Source organism: Barbus barbus, assembly GCF_936440315.1.
Source record: "Barbus barbus genome assembly, chromosome: 39".
In the NCBI taxonomy this organism is placed as follows: domain Eukaryota; kingdom Metazoa; phylum Chordata; class Actinopteri; order Cypriniformes; family Cyprinidae; genus Barbus; species Barbus barbus.
In genome coordinates this window covers 10,023,228-10,047,315 of record NC_136717.1, presented here as the reverse complement: position 1 = coordinate 10,047,315, position 24,088 = coordinate 10,023,228, and the positions used below count along the sequence as shown (strand labels likewise).

Genomic DNA, 24,088 nt, shown 5'->3' with positions numbered 1-24,088 from the left:
GCAGAATTGAGAGGATGGCTGGCAGGTTGCATCATTTGGAGAGAATAGGAGCGTGAGAAGCCATGTTAGCCGCTGCATTAGCATATATGCATGAACAAACCTAGCGAGTGGCGCCAAAAAAACAAAAAATGTCTGGAGGTATGCCTACGCTCGCAATTCTCCTTCTCCGATTCGCTTTCAGATCCGATCGTCCCAGACGGATGGCTTTTATGAAGCGTTATAACCATGACTATCACACGTCTCTTCTAGCGATACGTGCTTGGGAAAGCACCCCTATATACGGGTTACACTATACTGGGGCTATAACAAGGGCTGCAACTCTAAACTGCCATAAAAGATTTATCAGCAGTTTGTACTTCAGTTGATTAGAGGAGCTCTTGAGTTAACGCTGGACTCGACACAATGACTGCCGTGTTAATCTATGGAAAACTCCTCAGAGAGAGGAGGCAAAACAAACTTGTTTCACCTTGTACCGGTGTTTCCTGCTCGGCTATTCAACAGTGGCACTGCTTAATCTGCTGCGCCACGGCAAAATAAATTATATTTTCTCTGAGATGTGACTTTGCAGTCTGAATTGAATGTGATGAAATGAAGAGTTGGTAGCACAAAATAATACAAAGACAATAAACAGATTCTAAAAAGTGGTTTTGCATCAGGACCCAGATTTTACTTTGGACTCAAATGGTAACCCAACACAGTAACTAAATAGTTTATTGTACAGAAAGTAGGGGTGAGCGATATACCAGTAAGAATTTGTCAACCGGCTGAGATTTTGGACCATCATCTCGATTGTGGTTACACGCTTACATGACGTTGCTGTGCTACGTGGTCACAAAAACGCATCGTTTGCAGTTGTTTTTAAGCATTGCGGTTTAAAACAAGTGTTTTTAAGCCACTGAAACGCAATCAGCAGCAAAAGGGAACTAATTTCACTGTATGCATGCACTGTCTAAAGACGGTGCTCATAGAGCACGGGACTATTAAACAGAGATATTTCTGCCCGTTTATGGGCCTTGAAGAGTTAAATACACACATGTATGTTTCAAAATGCCTGTCTTTTTCGTGTAAACACAGTAATTTAGGTCTTAATTGAAAGCAAACAGCTGAGAAAGAAAACATGTTTAACAGTATCCGGGGCAGCTCTTAAAGTGACAGCAGTCTAATATTCCTGCTGTCTGTCATTCATGTTAATCAAACAACAAAAGAGAGTTAATCGTTCACTGCTCTTGACTAAATCACTTTTGTAACTTTAATAAGAAATATATCACAGTGAAGAATATGCAATGTTTTTATACATTTGATTACTTTATACAATGTATGCAGCATTTCTTATTTATTTGTTATACTGTAGTTTTTTGTCTTATTGCTTGTAATTAGTTTCTTCTTTGACTTAACTTGTCAGCGATGAAAAATCTCAACCAGAATAAAGAGAGATGGTTGGTCGACAATTGGGGTGGGGCAAGTAAGAGGGACTTGTGACGTCATCCAAAAATTCAAAGTCTTTCTGAGGCAGAGCAAGTTGTTTAATTTTGACTTCTAACATGTAAAAAAAAAAAAAAAAAGTAAATAATGTCAGTTCTGTTTTCAGGCTGAATTTACTGTTAACAAATGAAAACAGTTTTAAGTAAAATTATATTAAAAAGCAATTAAATATAAAATATATTGTATGTAGTTTAGTAAATAATTTAGCAGTGGGACTTGCAGTAAGTAGCAACAAAACACTGCAAGGTACAATGCAGATTTTAGGTTTTTAACAGTCGTTAAAGTTTAAAATGCAAATAACTTCAGATTGCGATATCTCCCATTCGGAAGGACGACACCTGTGTTTTCTAACCACAGTCTGGCAATGGGGAACAGCCGTCCAACACACGAGCGAGTACAGACCTTTCAACCTCCCTAAGGAAGGAGCTAAGGCCATGTGTCTAGATGATAAGGCCCGTGTACACGTGTGTGTGTGTGCGCGTCTGTAAGAGCGAAACGTGTGTGAACACACTCAGGGTGACCCACAATAGCAGGACGAGATAGTACTATCTGCTTATGTTAATTAGTCTTTAAGTGGTTGAGGAGGTGGCAGCAATGTCTTTCTCCCTAAAAGTGCCCTGTCCTACTTAACCTACTCCTATCACGACTAGGCCCGCTCATTCAAACACGTACTGTACGTGCACCCAACATAAATGGCTGCAGGATCGCGTAAATTGATTAATCAGCTTCTAAATGGATGTAAAGTGCTGTAGCTAGCATGACCTGAAGACCAGCGTCGCTCTTTAAAAGCGCTATGAGCTAAAGAACCGATAACAAAAAAGTGAAAAAGGAACACTCAAAATTTTACAAGAGCGTAATACCATAAAACACAATACAATTAAATATGATACAAAGGTCCTTTTTGTGCCGTTTAGCAAAGAGTCCGTGTTCAGTAAGGGTGGAGATTAGAGAGTGTGAGGAGACTCTTCTCAGGTTGTACGATAGAACTTGAATCAAAACCCCATTGAATGCATTTACACGCAATTTTTAAAATAAACGGGGGTAAATTCAATGCCCATGTTCATCTTTTACCTTTGCTATTCATACTAATGACCCTGATCTCTGGATTTTGAAAATATTTCATGTAGTTATGGCATTCATGTCATCCCTGAAATGTCTTCAAGAGTCACAGATGATGGCACAACGCAGAAGCACAGAGTATATCTTGGCCATCACGGAATACCCAACATTACTAATAGGATTTCCGCAAACGGCTAGAGACTGTCTACTGCACTGGACAATCCAAATCCATTTATCCTGTTGTCAGAAGTAGCGCACGTGGAGTATGTCAGAAACAGATAGGGGCAACTGTTGATGACTCATCACGCCACATCCAGGTTAGACAAAAAAAAAAAAAAAAAAAAAAATTCACTGATTATAATGGTTTCTATTTACTTTTTGCATCACGTCACTAGTGTTTGGAGTAACAACGTAGTGTAAGGCTTAAAAGACTGAAAAAAATCAGTGTAATTACTGACTGGTTGTTCTGTAACAATATATAATCTGAAATTAGATTTGGCTGATTTCAACAATACCTTTCTATACAACAAGGATGGGTGATAAACAATAACATATGGAGATTCATATTGAAATTAATTTCACCATTTTTGGTGAATTTGTACGAAATCATAAAATAGAGAATGCAGAAGAAAAAAAATCAATGGAAAACACAGACTTTAAGTAAAAATAAAATGGATTTTGTGGAGCCCTAAATAAAAGGTAGGTACTTTGTGGAGTTTAGTGAACAAAAAAGTTATGTTTACATTCATTCTCAAAGTATAACAAGCATGTGGAAAGGTTTTCATTCCCCCTTAATGGTAAATGAATATTGTGATAAATATCGATGGGAAAAATATGGTGATAATATGTTTTGTACATGTTATGTAATTGAATATCATGTTTCAATTAAAAACATGAATATGGCGGCAAAAAACATTTTGTTTTGACTTTAACCATTTGCCACTTGTTTTCAAGTGAGCAACTAAGGACTAACTAAAGACTAAAGACTAAAAAAAATTGTATAATCTCTTTCTCTTGTTTCCATCTCTCTTTACACTGTATCGTTTGTTTCCACTTTTGCCCTCATCTCTTCTCTCTCTCCCGCCATCGTTCTCTCTCAATTTCTGTAATTCCGTGTTTGGTAGCAGTAGTTCTGAGGCAGTTCTCAGGAAACAGCACTGGATGTTGTGGTTAAGGTCCAGAGATAGCAGATTGCATTGTGGTCCCACAACATTGGCATTGTAGCTGGATTTGTCCGGTTTTATGTAAACGCAATACTCTTTTCACCTGAACTAATACAACCAGTGGCGTAAAGCCCCTTACTGCTACCGACGGCATTTTTCTGCTAATCTCTACGGATTTAAGTCCCTTGCACACATACCTCAGGCCAACGACTGATAACCCCCCGGCTCCCCACCCCCTCAGCTCTTTCTCTCTCTTTTTCCTCTTTCCACTCACTCTCTTGTCTCTTTTTCTTTTCTCCTGGATGGCAGCAAAGCAGCCTTGCAAAAAATTAAAGTGATGGAAAGATTTAAGCAGGTGGAGAACGAGAGAAATCACTTTCTCAATCCCATCTCCCAGTGGCAGCAGGAGACGGAAAAAAAGATGGAGAGAAAAAGAGAGTGCGGGGGTCAGGGATTCTGGTAACGAATGAAAAAGAGACAGAAAGCAGGAAAAATGGAATTCCGCAGCAGTCCAAATCAATTCAAGCTGCTCTGATGTGGTGTATATACATTATCACTGGACGGTGAAAAGCGATTGGAGGATGAGTTTGATAAAGAAGAACTAACACACTCTTTCACTCAAGCTCTTTTGCAGACACACATACGTATACACGCTGTAAAATGGGCTATGAATTGGGTAAACAGAGGCTTTGAGGTGTATTATCCCTTGTTTGATTTGCACACAGATTGATAGCCTATTGTGTATGTGTGTGTGTGTGTGTGTGCACAGGGGCTCCATGCAAGGAGCAGGATTCCAGGGACAAATCGACCGGAAAAGACGGAAATGTAAACGTAGCTCAGCGATCTACCTCTGATCTCAAAAGGTACACACACACAAGGACACACAGACAGAAAGATACACACACACACACACACACACAAACACCGAGCTAGTAACGGGGCCAGCTAGTAAATCTATCTGTATGACTCTCTTGTGTATTGAATTATTGATGCTGCAACTGATAGTCATATTGAATTCATGTGGAAGTTTTATGAATGGTCTATGCGGCCTTATGTAGTTGGCATTCAATGATGAGTACATCATGCAGTTGCATATGCATACAATACAAAGCTGTGTACATGTACACCTTGTTGCCTCTGCATATTGTGCTTCACTCAAAAATATGAGGTTGGAGAAATAAAATGGTTGTGAAGATCATTTCATGTTGACTTTAGCTAGTTTTAACTAGTTTAGGGTAGCTTTTGGTGTAAGCAGTGAAAGTAGCTTTCCCAATACAGCGTGAGACCAGGGACTTTGTAAGTGCTATAGGGCGTCTTACCAATAAACTTGATTTCTCAAGTTTTGGCTTGTCTTTCTCCTTTTCCTTCGTCTTTTCTTTCTTCTCCTTGTCCTTTTTCTTCTCCTCTTTATCTCGCTCCTTTTCTCTTGCCCGTTCCTTCTCCCGTTCCTTTTCACGCTCCTTCTCTCTGTCTTTCTCCTTCTCTTTTTTCTTCTTCTTCTCTTTCTTGTCCTTCTTCTTGTCCTTGTCTTTGCTTTTGATATCCTTGGGGTGTGGGAATAATTTATCAGGGAGTATTGGTGGCAAAGGGGGCAACATTGACGGGATTCGTAGGCAGGTCTGGGGGCTGAAGAGTGGGCTGGTGGCGCCAACGGCAGCGGCGATGTCTTTGGTTCCTTGAGATATCCTCTTGTCCTCCTTGCCTCGCTCCTTGCCCTTGTCTCGTTTCTCTTTCTCTTTTTTGCTTTTCTCTTTATCTTTCTTCTTGTCCTTGTGCTTGTCCTTCTCTTTCTTCCCGCTAATGCCATCTCTCCACTCTTCACCTCCTAGCAATAGCTCCGGCCAGGGCATCTTGTTCTCCTCTACCTGCCCTCGCTCCTTTTCCCGCTTCTTCTCCTTGTTCTTATCCTTGTTCTTTCCTTTCTCTTTGCCCTTCTCCTTGAGTCGCTCCTTGTCTTTCTTCTTCAACTTGACCCTGATGTCCTTCTTGAGTTTTTTCTTCAGAACGGTAGCAGTAGCAGGTTCTTTCCTTTCCTGGGGAGGTTTTAGAGGTGGCGGTGGTGTAGGAGGTGAGTCAGGTGGGGACGACAGGTAAGTGGGTTCTGGAGGTGAAAGACTTGGGGCTTGAATTGTCTTTTGAGCCTGATTGGCCTTTCGAATGACTTCGTCTATAGAGTCATCCATCGTCCAGCGATTAGGTGGGATGAGATTTGGGGGAACTGGTGGAAGTGGGTGTTTTCCGGTGAGAGCTTGTGGAGGTTTGATGTGGCTTAGTATATGTTTTGGTGCAGGTTTTGGAGGGTTTGGCCCCTCACTGTCTGAGTCCGAGTCGTAAGCAAAGGGGTCTGATGTGCCATCTCCATCCGCACAAGCCCGTGCAATCACAGCAGCAATAGAGTTCTCAATATCCTCGTCTCCTATATCATGAGCTCTGAACTGGCCATCACGAGAACTATCATCTGCAGGAGGTCCAGCCCAACCACGTCCAATTGCACCCAAAAAGGCAGGGCTTGGCCTTGGGCTGCGGGGGCTTTTGGGCCTACCGGGTGACCTCTTTCCTGCCTTCTGATTGGCCTTGGGTGGGGTCAACATAAGTGGCCGCCCCAACACACCAGTAGGTGCAGAACCAGCACCTCTTTTGGGTGATTTGTTCTTCTGCCGTGCAGGAGAAGGTGAGGGCAGTTTTGGCTTGTGTCCAGGTGTAGGAGGTGCCAAAGGAGGTCGGGGTAATTCAGGGGATAGCGGAGAGGAGGGGGAATGGGGCATGTGTTGGGAGTTGAGGGAACTGAGAGGTTCCCGTGGCTCGTAACTCCATTCGGGGCTAACGCCGGGTTTGCTGCTCAGGCGGGGTCTCTTGGCGGCGGGTAATAGACCCTCAGGCCTGGGACTCTCTCCGCCATGACAGAGCCAGTTCTCATCATTCTCCTCTTCCTCAACGTCCTCTTCCTCACCGAGGGAGACCTGCATGGCCTCGGCAGAAGTGCCCATATCTGCAGGAACCGGCTCCTCCTCTTCCTCATCTGCCAAAAGGAAACATACAAATATAAATCAAATGCAACCAGAATTTGCAAAAAGCAGGAACAGAGAGTTGAAAAACAGGATCAGATAACTATGCAAGCCAGACTAAAACCACTAATTATGCACCTGATTCATCCCTGTTTTGTAAATAATACAGATAATAAAAATAAGAAAAAGGGCAATATTGACATATGAACAATAGTAACAGAGAGGGAACATCTCGGGGTGGAATGGAGGGCGGATATCAGAGCAACAGATCAAAATCATCCACACCTGATTACACAGCAGAACAACAGAGCGAACAAGATACACACACACACAAAATCAGACCCACATCCAAGTGCGGAAGCAATCTCTGGTTAAATCAAACTTTTTTAATGTCTCCAAGCACTCCAAATGCACGCACACACACATTACACACTAGGGTGACGTGATACCAGTTAACCAGTGGTAATTTGGCCATGGTGACTCTCCGCACCACAATGGATGACAGGAAGTGCAGGCAGGGCCCTCTGACACTCTCTATTATAAATAGTGTAATCTATATGGTAATATTGTTGTATTCTATAAGCGCAGAATGGGGATAAGATAACATTGTGACTTTAGGCTTTCTTCCGGCCGGTGGAATGGTAATAGTTATCAAAGGTTATTTGGGAATGACACGCCGGCTGCTCTCTGATTGGCTGGGGCCGGTTATTTATGATACGAATTATGATAAAGATGATGTCTCTTCTGCGTCGGTCGCTCTCCCTCTCCTTGGCCCTCTCGCACAATAAATTGCTATCGTTAATCACGGGAAGGCTTTGTGCCGGCGTGATTACCGCGCCAGCACCGTAATAAGAATTTTTATTTAAAGGAAGAATATGGATTTGTCATCGCCTCCTCAGCATGAAGTAAAGTGACAGTATTTCACAACGCTGACATTTAATTTGTATGGGAAAAAAGGAAAAGCAGCATGGGTGATATTTGCATTTTATGGCTCTATCCTCCATTTCCTTTCTTCCTGGAATAGAAGTACTCTCTCTTTTCTTTCATACAATTGGACGTTTCCACGAACAAGGTACAAAAATACAGTCTGAAACTCTTTAAAATGAAGTCAATTTTTTAATCCACCAAATGGTCAGTGTAAAGAGGTGCTTAACCTTCAGGAAATGTTGTTCATCCACCTCATGAGGTCAAGCTAAAACGTTTTAAAAGTTGAAATGCATAAAAATTAAACACTAGAATGGGTGACTCATTACTTATTTAGGACCAAATTATAATTCAAGAAAAAAATTAGTTTTTAATTCACTTTTTTTTTTATCAACTCTGGTAACAGGGCTAAAAGGTTTATTTTAATGAATGTCGCTAACAGATTTTATATACATACTATACGTTTTATATGTATGCTATGCAGAAAGCGTCCAAATCATTACATATGTGTCTCGCAATGGTATGGAACGTTACATTATTTGCAATAGAATGAAAATCATGCGACAACAGGGTCTAGCAAAGCAAAAAAAAAAAAGGACATAGCAAAATTTGACATTTTTAGTCACTTAAATTAATCTCATTGGGTGGGGTGGATGGGATGATGTTTAAAATGACTTCCATTTTATTGTACGTCAAACATATGTTAATAATAATTATTAATAAAAATTAAATAAACCTAATAGTCATAGTTCTCAGTACACATGGCTTTTTTGCCAGTAGTGATTTAAAATAAAACAAACGACATCATACTTAAGACCCACATATTACGTGAAAATCAGTGTGTGTTTGAAACAAAGTGCTCATGGGAGGGATTGAAATGAGAGATATCTGTGAATGTGTGTGATCATTTTCAGACATCAGGCTTCTACTCGTCCGTCCAGTGGAGAAACAGCTCCGTTTTCACTTGCAATCAGTTTCTCTTTCATCTGATATCAAAAAAAAAAAAAAAAAAAAAAAAGCCCCCCCCCTTCCCATTTCATTTGGCACTGCCGAAGAAAAGCACAGATTTGTACACTTGCACACATAAACACACAGCGCTTAATTGATTGTGTCACTTACAAATGCGAATAAGACTAAAGACAGGGAGTGATAACGGGGAAAAAGCCACTGTGCCAAAAATGGTACATGGGAATGAAAACAAGCTTACACACACATTGTGAAGTAATTAAAATGGATAGATAAGAAAGAGAGTGAATGAGAAGAGAGAGAGAGCTGTCAATTTACTGGAGACCAATGCCTGATGCAACTAACCAGCTTTCTCATACAATACTCACACACACACACACACAGTTAGGTATGGTCGGGGGGGGGTCATATCACTTTCATTAAAATCTCCCCCACCCCTCGCTCTGTGGTACATTAAAAAGGAAAAGTTGGATTAAGGCCTACTGCAATTAAAAGCAGCTCGTTTATTGGGGGGCTCCAATCAATGAAGAGCGCGAGAAGCAGGCTAAACGAGAAGAGATAAGATGCGTTTAATGTTCCAATTCCACACAGCCTCTGTGCGGGACAATTACCAACATCTGAGAGCGTCCTGCGTGCATGTGCAAAAAAAAAAAATGACAAAAAAAAATTTCTACCTGTAGGAATGTTTAATGAAGGTGGCATCTACACCACACATAGATTCCCAAAACACCTTATACTGGTTTAATTGCAATTATACGTTATCATATTACGAGTTAGAAAAAAAAAAAAATCATAATAATAAAGCACAACACTATTTTTTTTTGTCTTTAATTAAAATGTAATAGCTGCTCTGCCTCTGAAATAACTCTTTAATAACTGCTTTCCTTCTGAAACGTTTTTATTTTTATTTTTAAACCTCAACAACTCACTGCAAACTGACATTTTTTGCAAAACTTTCCAATTCCTGATGAGAAAAATCAGGTTCTATTTATTTATTTATTTGAACTCAGACTGGATTGCGAATACAGTTTCATCACAAGTGTACACAAGAGTTTTCCTTCATAAAATTATATTGAACATTTGTACATTATTAACAATCTAAACAGATAAATGACAACATATAATTATTCATAAACATGTTATGTACAAACAGATGTCCAATAATTCATCTTAGTAAGCGACCTGCTATAGGTTGTCTAAATTATGTGAAAATCAAGTGACAATAATATTTTTATTCATTTAAAAATTCATTAATTAATTCATTAGCATTAAATTCATTTTAATTTAAATCTGTATTGTTCTCAATAGGCTGACAGTAAAAATTATTTATACTTATGATTTCTAATTCAAAATGTACATTCTTTTATATCAGGTTTCAACAAACATTAACCATTTATTAATTGCTTTAGTGTAAAATATAGGCTATTGCTTTGATTTCAGATTTTAGCTTTAAAATTACAGACGGGAGAATAATATGAATGCTGATTTAACAGTACTGATTTATAATATCAGCCATCATATTATTTATCGACTAAACTCTCTTGATCAACGCATCCGTAATCAACCTTAAACATGATGCATAAGAAAAACAACATGAGAAAGAAACACCTGCCTGGTGTGAAATAAATGGGAGCAGAAGCAGAGTTTGCCGTGACTTTGACCTTGTCTGCAGTATCTATCTTAAACACACACAAATGTACCACGGCCTTCTGTCCTGCAGCGTCTCCTTGCTCTCATGACCTTCACGTCCGGCAGGGGAAACTTCTGCACGCTTCCGGCTGTAAGTTATTCGAGAATAAGCTTTGAATAATTGTCCCGCAATATGAGTCTCTCTGATTAATTGCCTGAGATAAGAGCAGCTTCTCTCTTGTTCTATGGCTCCGGCGCTCACTGCAGGGCCCTGCCGAGTCTCCTAATCACAACACACACCGTTTATCTGCGAGTGTGGAGATCCGGCTTTGCTTGGGTTAACATGCAAGAGTAGGTTTAACACAGACTCGAGCAAAATATTAAAGGAAGTACATTAATAGCATGTATCAAAGTGTACATGAATCTAGGCAGCCAAAGACACAATATGATTCATTTTGTATCAGGGCAGCCACAGTTATCACCTACATATTTTTACTTTAATATATCAAATTTGATTTGCTATGTAAATGAATTAATTATGAGTTATATAATATTTATAATTCATATGATGTATTTTGTATATTTTCACACTATAATTCTACCTTAATTATAATTAATATAGCCTATTAAATAGTTTTGTGGTAAAGTCTGTGCTTGGATAATCCTCTAAACTTATCTCATTCGATTTTTTACTTTGTTTTTATTCATTTTACTTGATAAAAATGACTTGCGCAAACTGAAAGATATGATTCGTTATGACAAATGATCATATGAATGAAGTCAGGCATCAGTACAAAACTTATATAATTTATATATAGAAAAAGATTGTGAAACTAATTACAAACATAATTCTGAACAAATTTCTGACTGTATGAGTTACTTTCAAATCTGTTTAAAATAGATTATATGTTCATCTGTGACCCTGGACCACAGAATAAGGGTAATTTGTTTTTTTAAATTGAGATTTATACATCATGTGAAAGCTGAATAAATAAGCTTAATAAATAAGTTTGTTAGGATAGGACAATATTTGGCCGAGATACAACTATTTGAAAATCTGGAATCTGAGGGTGCAAAAAAAAAAAAAAAAATCGAAATATTGAGAAAAATTGCCTTTAAAGTTGATCAAATGACGTTCTTGGCAATGCATTACTAATCAAAAATTATGTTTTGATAACTTTACGGTAGAAAATTTACAAAATATTTTCATGGAACACTATCTTTACTTAATATCCTAATGATTTTTGGCATAAAAGAAAAATCTGTCATTTTGATCCATACAATGTATTGTTGGCTATTGCTACAAATATACTGCAGCCACTTATGACTGGTTTTGTGGTCCAGGGTCACATATGTGAATTCAACAATAACCTGATGGTGTGGTACTGTTTGGAAAAAAAGTCCTAATATACCTACTGCGATGTAAATAATATTGCAAAACTTCTACCAGAAAGTTTATATACCATTGGTCATTTCATCTATGTTTTAACTACAAACAAAACTTTAAATTCAGAGTGACAGCCAGCTTCAAATGTTATTAAACAGGAAATGCACACAATGATAAATGCAGTGAAAATGTATTTACACATCAAAATTATTCCTTGATGGTGGTTTGCTTAAAAACAGAGAAGGGGGGAAAAAAACATACAAAACTGGTGTGTGGAAAGAGACAGAAATACTGAAGTTTACTGATAAACACAGGGCCTTTGTGGTGTCAGAATGTAACTATCTTCAATAAGAAACCCGCATTCTCTTTCTTTTCATGGACACACAAGCGTGATGAGGTAGAAAGGTAAATCGAAAAGAGTAAGACAGTGGTGAACACTTAACACTCAGCTAATAGCAAATCTTCTTTCTTCAGTAATTTAGTGCCATGCCTACAGGGCTCAGAGCCTTTGAAGTGGCAAGAAATGTCAAATCAATTATTGCTTTCCTATAAGAAAAGAGCGTTTTATTGGGCTTTCATGCCAATAGTGTACATTGCGTGATTTGAGTCTGGAGAAAAAAAAAGGTTCATTTGGAATTAATTTACACATTTCGACAAGAGTCCATCAATGACGCCTGATTAAAGTGAGTGGTTGATTTGGACATGTATTTTCTCTGACTGCACCCGTCACTGTGCCATAGACTTCTAGACATCTGTTTTATCGAATCAGTACTTGAAAACATTGATTCAGTGATATTACACATACATATACATATATATACATATACAGTGGTGTGAAAAAGTGTTGGCCCCCTTCCTGATTTTTTTTATTTTATTGCATGTTTGTCACACTTTACTGTTTCAGATCAAACAAATTTAAATATTAATCAAAGATAACACAAGTAAACACAACATGCAGTTTTTGAATTAAGTTTTTTATTATGAAAGGAAAACTAAATCCAAACCCACATGGCCCTGTGTGAAAAAGTGTTTGCCCAAAATATGGTGGTGGTAGTGTGATGGTCTGGGGCTGTTTTGCTGCTTCAGGACCTGGAAGACTTGCTGTGATAAATGAACCATGAATTCAGCTGTCTACCAAAAAATCCTGAAGGACAATGTCCGGCCATCTGTTCGTGACCTCAAGCTGAAGCGAACTTGGGTTCTGCAGCAGGACAATGATCCAAAACACCAGCAAATCCACCTCTGAATGGCTGAAGAAAAACAAAATGAAGACTTTGGAGTGGCCTAGTCAAAGTCCTGACCTGAATCCTATTGAGATGCTGTGGCATGACCTTAAAAAGGCGGTTCATGCTCGAAAACCCTCCAATGTGGCTGAATTACAACAATTCTGCCAAGATGAGTGGGCCAAAACTCCTCCACAGCGCTGTAGCAGACTCATTGTAAGTTATCGCAAATGCTTGATTGCAGTTGTTGCTGCTAAGGGTGGCCCAACCAATTATTAGGTTTAGGGGGCAAGCACTTTTTCACACAGGGCCATGTGGGTTTGGATTTTGTTTTCCCTTCATAATAAAAAACTTCATTTAAAAACTGCATGTTGTGTTTACTTGTGTTATCTTTGATTAATATTTAAATTTGTTTGATGATCTGAAACAGTAAAGTGTGACAAACATGCAAAAAAAAATCAGGAAGGGGACCAACACTTTTTCACACCACACTATATCTATATATATATATATATATATATATATATATATATATATATATATATATATATATATATATATATATATATACACACACACACACACATACATATATCTGTACATATATAAACTTTGTATATTGACTTTGTAAATGACCATTTTCATTTTGGGGAGAACAATCCCTTTAAATAATTTATAAAGCGGTAAAATTTCAATAATTTAAAACATCTGAATTATTTTTTTTGAGTATATTTAATTTTTTATATATATTTAGACAAATCTGTATATAGATAAATATCGACAAATAATATCCAATTTTAATATCTACCAGTTATCAGCAATAACCTGAAAATAATTATCAGTATTGGCCAGAATTTTAATATTAGCGCATCTCAAATAAATGTTATTTATTGCTATTCACAATTAAAACAGGACATGTAAATAAATATGAGTACATAGTTCTTTTTAATACTGGAAAAAAAAAGTGTGTAAATGATGCCTTGATTATTTTATTATTATAAAATACTGTAAATAAAACAAAGATTACTGGAGTACGATTTACAAGAAAACACTATTTCTACTTCAAAATTTCAGGTTTAATTTAGTGCTCCTTACCATTTTTTGTAATTATTTCTAAACTACACTAGTAAGTATTCACTAGTAAATCCTAAACCCTTTTTTAGTGTAGATTTAAATTTTTGCTTTACACTTTTTGAATATATTTAGCAAAAATACAAGTTTGGATTAAATTATGATTCCTCTGATCGTCAACAAATCATACGAGAGAGGACGAATACCAGCTAACACGCAATTTCCAGAACACTAAAGTGCTATTTTGGAATATCAAGTAGCGTGACTATTGGGAAACCAAACAACAGACACCTTTCGCTTTATTGTGGCGCAAGGTCTTTTGTCCATCGTCGTGACTCGCTGTCTTTCACAGTCTTTCTTTCGTTTTTTCATTCAGAAGCGCGCTGGAGACAGACAGACTGGTGCGCCCACATGTTCTCAGCGCCATACATGGAACTTCAGTTGAGTAACGCTCCCCTCCCTCCCTCAGCCGGCACACAGATCAGGAGCCCTGATCGCCTTTGCGATTAGAAAACCGCAGAATTTCGCCGTTCCCCAAAACAAAGTGTTTTTAAGGCTTCTGTTTTCTCTAGCCCTGGCGCCACCAGGAGTACAGTAAACAATAAACACTGACGGATGAAGCCTGTCGCACACAACACACACGGAAGCGAGCACGTACACACACCGCACGCGTAGGTGTTCAGGATCAACGTGTGAGCGCTGACTAATTTGAGTTGCATTGAGAAGCAGAGCATGGAGGTATTGTGTCAGTGGCGGTTACACTTCCCATAACCCTGTCATCGGCCTTATAGTCATTGAAAACCTGAGACAGCGGCTGCACGATGCCGGGTCACCTGCCTTGAACTCGTCAGGGTGCGTAAAACTCCCAAAACAAATGCCGTCTTCGCCAGATGCCATTAATGTTTTAAACGCAATTGTAAACGCACAGTTTGGCTAACGACAACAAAAAGAGCTTGATATTTTGGCCTTGTTAAATAAACAGGTCTTAGAGTTGCAATTATCGATACATCAGGACAAGTTCGCTGGCAAGCCAACAGCGCTGAGGGGAAGAAAAAACAGGCCAGTTGGACACTTAACAGTGGACTTATGGCAAATTGACTTTTACTTCAAAGTGCTCCACAATTATGTCTTTCAGCAATTAGAGCGCTTGAAAAAACGGAACCCACTTGAGCCTTGCCAGTGAACCGGTGGAGGAATGCCCTCAAGCCAGCTCGTGGAGGGGTGGGGGTGGGTTGGGTATTGTCCTGGGAGTCTGAGCAACTCAGACGCCTTGGCAAGAACGCACATCTGAAACCAGCACTGCACACACACCCATGCGAGGCATGTCAGAGAAGGGTCAAAAGCGGGGTTAAAAGCAGGGTTAAAAAGTACTTTCCCGCAAACAAACTTGTGACGCACAATAAATGTTCCAACAGTGTTATACACAAGAAAACTATTAGGCGATCAAAAAAAGCAATCTTAGTGCATTTGAATCGTTCCCAGGTTCAATACTGTAAGAAACGTGAGTCGGGTCTCTGTTCATCAGCGATGCTGAAGTCAGGAAGCTTTTGCTCCTGTGTTCAGTTTTAATGCTAATAACACACCGCTATCTGAAGCAATTAGACTGCATCCGATCTCTATCGAGTCTGTGTGTTCCCAGTGCATCTAAAGAAAATGTTTGCGTTTGAAAAAGTCCATCACATAAACAGATAAGAAGCGGTGCAGTGCAGCGTCTAGCTGAGTTGACTTTGTTCCTGCGCAGATCAGTAACGGCGACCTGCTGCTGGTTCTGATGAACTCTCCTCACACTACAGCAGAACATACGTTCACATATCGCGAAGAAGAGATGCTCGCACAACGTACATTGAGATTTGAATTTATTATAATAAATGTTTAGAAAAGTACAAGATGCAATCATGTAAAATTGCACATATTTTGACAGCTTGGAGTAAGTCAGTTTTTCAATTAAATTGTAACAAAAAAATAAAAAAATTCATTTATTGATGAGTCTATATTACTAATACGTATATAGAGTGCCTCTTTTTACTTAAATATAAACATGTATCGAAACTTATGACATTATTTAAAACGTGGAAAGTACGAAATTTTACATACGTTTCCTTATAGATAATTTAAATTCTTAGATATGTAACTGACAATGGCCTAATCTTTCGGACATCAAAAATGTTCAGCAACAGTTATCTAATCCGTCTGAGCGTCAGCGCGTGATGTGGGAGGAATCCAGATACACTACATTTCCAACATAGAGCGCCGGAGCCATCACGCCAAGCACGTTCGGACAGCGCAGCCGAGCACAAAGAGCTCTTGCATACAGTAGTAAAACAGTTATGGTGTTGTTTCAAATCTGTACTATCATTTAAATCTGGCCTACTTACAGATGTTTGGTTTGACAATAAATAAACCGTGCAATCTTGAATAAAGTCATCAAAACACAACAAACAAAAAAAAAAAAGAGAATGTTTATTTTTAATTATCTTTTAAAGTTTTAAAACTGTTCAAAATAAATGTTAAATCTAATATACAGACAGGCTCGATTTCAAAAGTATTTTATTTGTATGATCAACAGAGAACAAGATATTATATTATATTTCTACATTTTTTAAATATTCCTACTTTGCACATAGCGTGTAGCTTTACTTCAGGAAGTGGTTTAAAAGGTAAGAGCATGTTGGCTATTTACAAGTGCAATTGAAAATGAACATTCCTGCGGCCGGGTCATGACCTTTCTGTGAGTGTCTTTCAGGTCACGGGGTCAGGTCAATCAGAGGGGAATGTTATCCAAAGCGCTTTATTTATTTATTTAATCTTTCATCTGACTCCACTCCTTCACCGCTGCCCGGGATTATCCGAAAACACGAAGGGAGAGACGGAGGAACGGGGAGAGGAGACCGCTGCTTCAAATTAGCCAGAATAAATAATCGGCGCTTCAAGTCAATAAACACTGTACCTTACTTTTTTATGGAAGCAGTCAAATAAACTTTTTAAAAAGTTTCTGGTAGGTAAATAAAGGAGCTAAATTCGCACAAAGTGACCGGTTGATTTACACTCATCTCTTTTTCTTTTGGTCGGAAAGGCCAACCTATGATTGACGTCTAAATTCGTAATGAGGAAATGTGGTTTCGAGAAGTTCAAAAATATAACAGAGGACCTTCTCAGAAACTGATCATGCACTTGAGGAAGCTAACCTATTTTTCCTACCACATTCTGGTGCATGGTTGGACCGGTTTGAAGTATAAAGAACAGGGGAAATTTAGGGAAAGATGTCTAATGTTTCCGGTTCAGGATGAGTTTGCTTTGACAGGTCACCGTCCTGATGTCTACCTGAATTGACCGCTTCTGAGTCTATGAACTCTTCACTTTTTGGTGAACTACAAGCAGAGCAGAGAAAAGGAAAAGAAACAGAGGGCGTCTACCGCCTAGTGGAGGGGACCCGCATGAGGGTTGTAAGACCAAAGTCTTGAACATTTCCTAAATGGGCAGCGCAACACAACAATACGCCTCATTTAGGCTTAATGGATGCATTTAAAGCTTGTGCAGTCGAATATATGTGTCTGTGTGGCATATTTATATATTTGTATATAAATGAATACCAAACAAAGTTCATGCATGTGCATACACTGTGTGTTGGTATGTTGTGTGACAGCATCGTGTGGGAGAACAAGTGTGCGTGTGTGTGTGTGAGTGTGTGCGTGTACTGAAGAGAGCCCAAACAGCTCGGCGCCAGCAGTCTGCCCTTCCCTTAACGGCTGAACGACGGCAGAAGACTGAGAGAGCGAGAGAGAGAGATTTGCATCTCTTTGTGATAGAGAGGGCCAGGATTCCTCGCGCCCGTACGAACAAAATACAAATAAAAAAAAGAGAGAAATTCGACAGAATGGCACCAGAACAAATTCCACTTGGTGCCGGCGTGTATCAGTGTCGACACACACAGGTGACTTACAGACACACCAAACCACACAAAGCAACAACCGAACGTACGCTTTCACGTCCCCGTTCGGGTGAATTTCCTCGTATGCAACTTGAAGCCTCATTTAACCAAGCAAGAGATGCTAAATTGGGAGTTCAATTCCTATAAGTCGCTTAAGGCTATAGAAATTAGATCAAAATGGGTCAATGGTATACAAAGTGGTTTAAAATTGCTATAAATGCACTCTCTGTATTCAAATAAGTTTGATATGGTTTCGGGAAAAATGTATACTATAAAAACACTTCAGGAAAAGCTTAACCATCAAGTAAAATAAATACATAATAAAAAGAGAATGCATGCAAGTTTTCAAATATTTAAATTATATACACGTTTTTGAACAGTAAGATTATGTTTTTTAAAGAATTCTCTTCTGCTCACCAAGCCTACGTTTATTTGATCCAAACTACGGCAAAAGCAGTAATAATTGTGAAATATTTTTACTACTTCAAATAACTGCTTTCTATTTGAATATATTTTAAAATATAATTTATTCCTATGATCAAAGCTGAATTTTCAGCATCATTACTCCAGTCTTCAGTGTCACACGATCCTTCAGAAATCATTCTTTGATTTGCTGTTCAAGAAACATTTATTATTATTATTATCCATATTTAAAACATTTGAGTACATTTTTTCCCAGGATTATACATATGGAAATAAATTAATTATAGAAATTAATACTTTTATTTAGCAAGGATGCTTTAAATTGATCAAAAGTGATTATAAAGACATTTATTTTTCTATTCCTGATAAATTCTGCTCTTCTGAACTTTCTATTAATCAAAGAAAGGTGAAAATTCTACTCCGCTGTTTTCAACATAATAATAATAATAATAAATGTTTTTTAAGCAGCAAATCAGAATATTAGGATGAATCATGTGACTGAAGTAATGATTCTAAAACTTCAGCTTTGAAATCACAGGAATTAAATGACATTTTAAAATATATTTAAATAAGTTGTTGTAAATAGTAAAAATATTTCAATATTACTGCTTTTGCTGTATTTGGGATCAAATAAATGTAGGCTTGGTGAACAGAAAAGAATTCTTTAAAAACATAAAAAATCTTACTATTCAAAAACTTTTGACAGGGAGTATAATGTATGTGTATGTATATATACACTTTTTTTTTCATTAGCTTTTTTGGCTAGTTACACCACATGACATTTTACAATCTCAACAAACCTTGCCTTTTCATAAAGTCAAATGATCTAATAATTTAAGAAACTTACTGACCTTGCCATGGTCAGGTTTTTTTTTTTCTATTTGATGTCTTTTAAACTCAAATTCTTTCACCACAAAAAATAGAAACAATAATAATCCTATGAGAAGAAAGCAGGAGGGTCTTTTATTTCCCCAAACACAGCGGGAAACATTCAAATGTGTCTTGCTTTCATATTGGTGTATTAAGATTACTTTAATTTTTCCAATTTGTTTTTATTTTCCAAAATCGTAGAAACTGCTGGGTCGACACACTACAGGCAAGCAGTAAAATAAAGCTTCTCAATCTCAATATGGGAGGAATATAATCCCAAACTAGCCTACCACTTGAGACACACGCAACTCAATCTAAAAACCCTCATATATTAAAAGTGTGTTTAAGACGATGGGCTGAACTTAAAAAGACTGGTTGCTTACTCCTACAAAAATACGTTTGTGCTGCCGTCGGCACAATTGTGCAGCCCAAATATTTTACCACAGAAGGGACTTGCTCTGTTCCAGTTCACTTCAAATGTCAAATCAGCCTTCTGAACTTACAACTTTTTTTCTCTATGGTGCAGAACAGTGACACTGTGAATCCAAAAAAAGCTTGAACAGGCCAAAAACAGTCTGAGGTGAAGATATTCAACCTCAGATATTTGTTCTTGTGGTATTAAAGTGAGAACAAGGTCATACCCAAGTATGGGTCGATGTGGTTGTCCACAAAAAGATTAGTGGGTTTAATGTAGTTTTCTCAACATGTCCGAACTTTTCTGACTTTTATATTTACCCATTTGTTACAAAGTTAGGAAATGGTATCCAAACACAACAACAAGCACAAAGAGCTCCAGCATACGTTGTGCGCCCAACACTACAGCTGCCTGTAAAACTCATTTTCATATTTCTGTGCGACAGCAGACATGTGGAGGGAGCCACTCCAAGTCAAACAGGAGAGCAGGCTGTTTAGACTGCATTAATTCCCTTGACGAGCTTCCAAACCAGCCCACTTAAGGTTATTAAGGTCTATAAATACCGTGTTACCCTCGTTAAGATACATAATTGCTTAATTTACATTTTGCTTCCTCCCTGAGAAAATCGGAAGCCATTACACGACTCCCAAAAAACACCCGTCCCCATGATTAACCCATCGCCGGAGCTGGCCAATCAGCTGCTAAGCTCAGCCTTTCCACAGGAAACTCCCGATGAGAAAGATGGGAACTCAAGGAAGGACAGTGTACTGGTCAGGGTGTATTGTGTGCTTGAGCATGTGATGAAATAAGAAAGGAGCATGGAGAAAAATTTGAAAAAGCAGGTTTTTTTTATACTCAACGTATACAATTTGTGAGTAAAGTGCACATATACAGTGAGTAAAGAACATGGAATATGTTCATTACATAGAAGTGTCATTACAATAAATTAGAGTCATTCTTTGAGATAGACAGACAGACAGACAGATAGATAGATAAATTATGTGTTTTATATGTGTACAATATTTCAGTAATATATTAATTTCAAATTAACATTTTTTTTTCTTTTCTTCTATGGGTAGAGTTTGAGTTAATCTATAACAATAACAATGAGCTTTATAATAATAATAATAATAATAATAATAATAATAATGGAGAGAGAGAGAGAGAGAGAGAGAGAGAGAGAGAGAGAGAGAGAGAGAGAGTGTTTTGGCTGTGATGGGTTGAGAAGAAGCTGGATGTATACTTTTACTTAATGTTACACCTAAATAAAGTTTGGGTCAGAACTGGCTGTAATTCTTTACTCAGGTTAACTGATACATAAACACAGATCTTCATAAACATTTGGATAATTTGATTACAGCCCGACATTTTCTACATGTCATCCAGGACATACTACAATATACAAAGAAAAAGAGAGAGTGTGTGTGTGTGTGTGTAAGGATTTGCACTGCTCGGCCCACTCAGGAAATCCCTTAAATTACGTTATTAGATAAACGGCGCAACACAGGTCAGCGCAGGGCCAGACTGTGTCTGGGAACTTTGTGTCCATGTTTGTGTGCATATGCAAGTGTTTTCCTCGGGGAGAAACATCACAGTTACGTCATGTAGTTGAGAGCTGATCAATATAATAGCAGTGGACATTTCAGTGCAAATCATCTTATAACACTGAAATTATATATTAGCCAAAGACACAGTGATCATTCGATCCGTTTTGCCTCGCCACTCATAATATGGATCCATGTGCGTTTCTGCAGGTGGTGTATTTGTGTGTATGTCTGTGGTAAAACAGAATTAGGGGCTTGGTTATGTGGAGCCAACAGTAGATAAGAAGCCTAAGATGATGAAATATAAAGCAACACATGGCCTAGACGACCTCACTCTGATCAGTGATAACGCGCACGCTCACACACACACACACACACACACACACACACACGCTCTCAAGTGCTTGTGTGATTCACGATAACAGCAGCACAACACGCACAGGGCCAAACACTTTATCAACAACAGAATTACAGCATGATATAACATCTGATACAGAACTATACTCCTGATACTGCAGTGTAAATGAGAGAACACCGAAAAGAAAGAAAGAAAGAAAGAAAGAAAGAAAGAAAGAAAGAAAGAAAGAAAGAGATGCAAAGTAAAAAATGAGCAAGCCAACCAGTGAGCAAGCAATCAAACAAACAAAAGCAAGCAGACAAGAACAAAACGAGAATTAAAAGGAAAAGAACAAAAGCATGTTGGAGCAAACACAATAATAAACGATGATGGAACAAATGAGAAAACCAACAAACAACTAAACAAAAGCAAGGAGGTAAGAATAAAAGCAAGAACAAAAGGAAGAACTAGCAAAACAATAAACAAAGATAACAGAATAAATATAATATGCTATACTTTTGTCATGACCTTATCATTGAAATGATCAATGGCACCCAGTTATTATCTTAGAATTATCAACAGTTAAGCTGATTTTGCATTTTTCATTCAAATTGGGTTAAAATGTATGACTATTGTCAGTTCACTAAAATAATGAGTAAAAAAAAGTAACATCACAACTTCAATGTGCACTTGAAGTACAATAAACAAACAAATAAAAGCAAGCAAACAAGAACAAAAGAAGAAAAAAGACACAAAAGCACATAGAGGCAAAAACAATAATAAACAATCAAACAAACAAATGAACGAAAGAAAGATCAAAAGCAAGAACAAACAAAACAATAGGCTGCAGTGTCTACACTAGGTTAATTTTGTTGTTGTTTTTGTTGTTTTTTAAGCAAGAACATTATTGTATGACAAATCTTTACTTAAAAGGAAGTATGCTTTACTGTTGGATATTATCCCTTACGTCCAGTTATCTAGGAATCACAGTTAGGCTAATTTTGCAAAATTGGGTTAAAATATCTTAACTTTTGTCAAACAATTTTGTTCAATCAAATAATGAGTGAAAAAACCCTAAAAAAATTGCAGTTTAAATAACACTGAATAAGTGCACATGATCACACTAGACAAAAGGAGGGTCAAGTGCACTGCATTGTGGGATGGCGAAAGAAACTGCATAAGACGTAGTAGTATGTTAGTATACAAGAGTCCCTCAGTCATGCTATATAAAATTAGACATTTAGAACCCACTAAATCCCTAAACACAACAGTTGACGCAAACTCTAACTCTAAAAAAAGCCCCACTGCAATCCTCTATGCAGAATTTATCTGCACCGCTTGACTAGGATTCACAAGCGGCTACGTCTTAGGGTATGTTTCAGTGCAAGTAGATGTGAACACGTTTATCGGATTCTCTCGCGTTTCAACTGCAGTCGATCACGTTGTGTCTAGAATGCGATGAGCTACAGGCCGCAGAGAAACCCAGTCAGCGATAACTGATAATGCCACGTGGGCATATTGCCGTCTGTTAGCCACATCTCTCTACATTTGTTACAAGCCAAGTAAGTAACGGAGCTATATAACAAAGCAAGATACGGAGTATGTGGCTTAGGTTTCGGTGAATTCGGTGACGAATGAGGTTGGACTATTTATATCGCAGCGGTCGATGCGAGTGTGAGGGATCAGGTCCACTTAGAACGCATTTAGGCTGTAAAAATAAAATGGCATGAATGGTTTACCACTAAGGGTATTTTACTTGATTTGCCATTGCTTTTTCCTCCCACTTCTTCATTTTGAAGACTCGTCCATCATGAGTTCAATCCAGAAGTCATTCAATTAATCCTGGACTCTCTTCTTTCTGCCCGTCTCTCATCCAGCCGCTCTATCTCTCTTTCTCGCCCCGACTCTCCTATCAGTGTATTAATCTAAGCTGTGTTTCCTTGCCTCTGCTGGTGCCATGAGGGCAAACGCTCTAGATGGAAAAACCCTGTTTGTATTCTGCAGGCACGTCGTCGGTCCCTCCGTCTTTCTCTCCTCTCCATCTTGCTATCCAATCTTTTGCTCTCCATTCTCGGCTGTCTACACTGTACTCTCTCCATCTGTCTGTCTTGTTGTTACGTTGTAAATTGCTGCTTTCCGTACAAATGGTTTCCATAAAAAAATAGCATTCAGGAAATATCTCCAAAGTTCAGTAATGTTTGTTTGCTTTCATGTGAAGTATGCACATGGCATTCTCAAACTCATGTTCAATATTGGCAGATCAATTAAGAATTGAATAAAAAAAATAGCCTGTTCAAAACTGGTGGATTAAATAAAAACCAAAGCAAGCTAAATTGTGCCTGTTTCAACACTGGCCGACTGAAAAAAAATTGAAGAAAATTACAGTTAATTGTTTTAAAAGGGGGAGGGGGCGATCACAAACAATGCACATTATGAACGTAAAATGGATTGCCATTTCATACTATGTCACAAACTACCTGTGTGCATCGAAAAGATAGTCGTTTTAACATAAAAGATACACAAACCGCACATTCGCATAAAAAGAAGCACAGCCTCTGCTTGATATAACGCATAAATACAGATAACATGTGAAGTTACAGCCAAAGCCGCAACTCTGACGGCACAAAACCGATATGTGTTATCTAGCTACCGTTCTTTCTGT

At 38.1% G+C, this 24,088-nt stretch overlaps 1 protein-coding gene across 1 annotated transcript in view; it reads right to left on the bottom strand.

Moving 5' to 3' along the window:
- The window catches only part of LOC306858437 (transcription initiation factor TFIID subunit 3-like), a 47,321-nt gene that overhangs the window by 6,760 nt on the left and 16,473 nt on the right, over window positions 1-24,088 (bottom strand). The window contains exon 3 of the mRNA XM_079398989.1: window positions 5,024-6,723. Coding sequence (XP_079255115.1) covers window positions 5,024-6,723 — 1,700 coding nt within the window. The remainder of the gene's footprint in view (window positions 1-5,023; window positions 6,724-24,088) is intronic.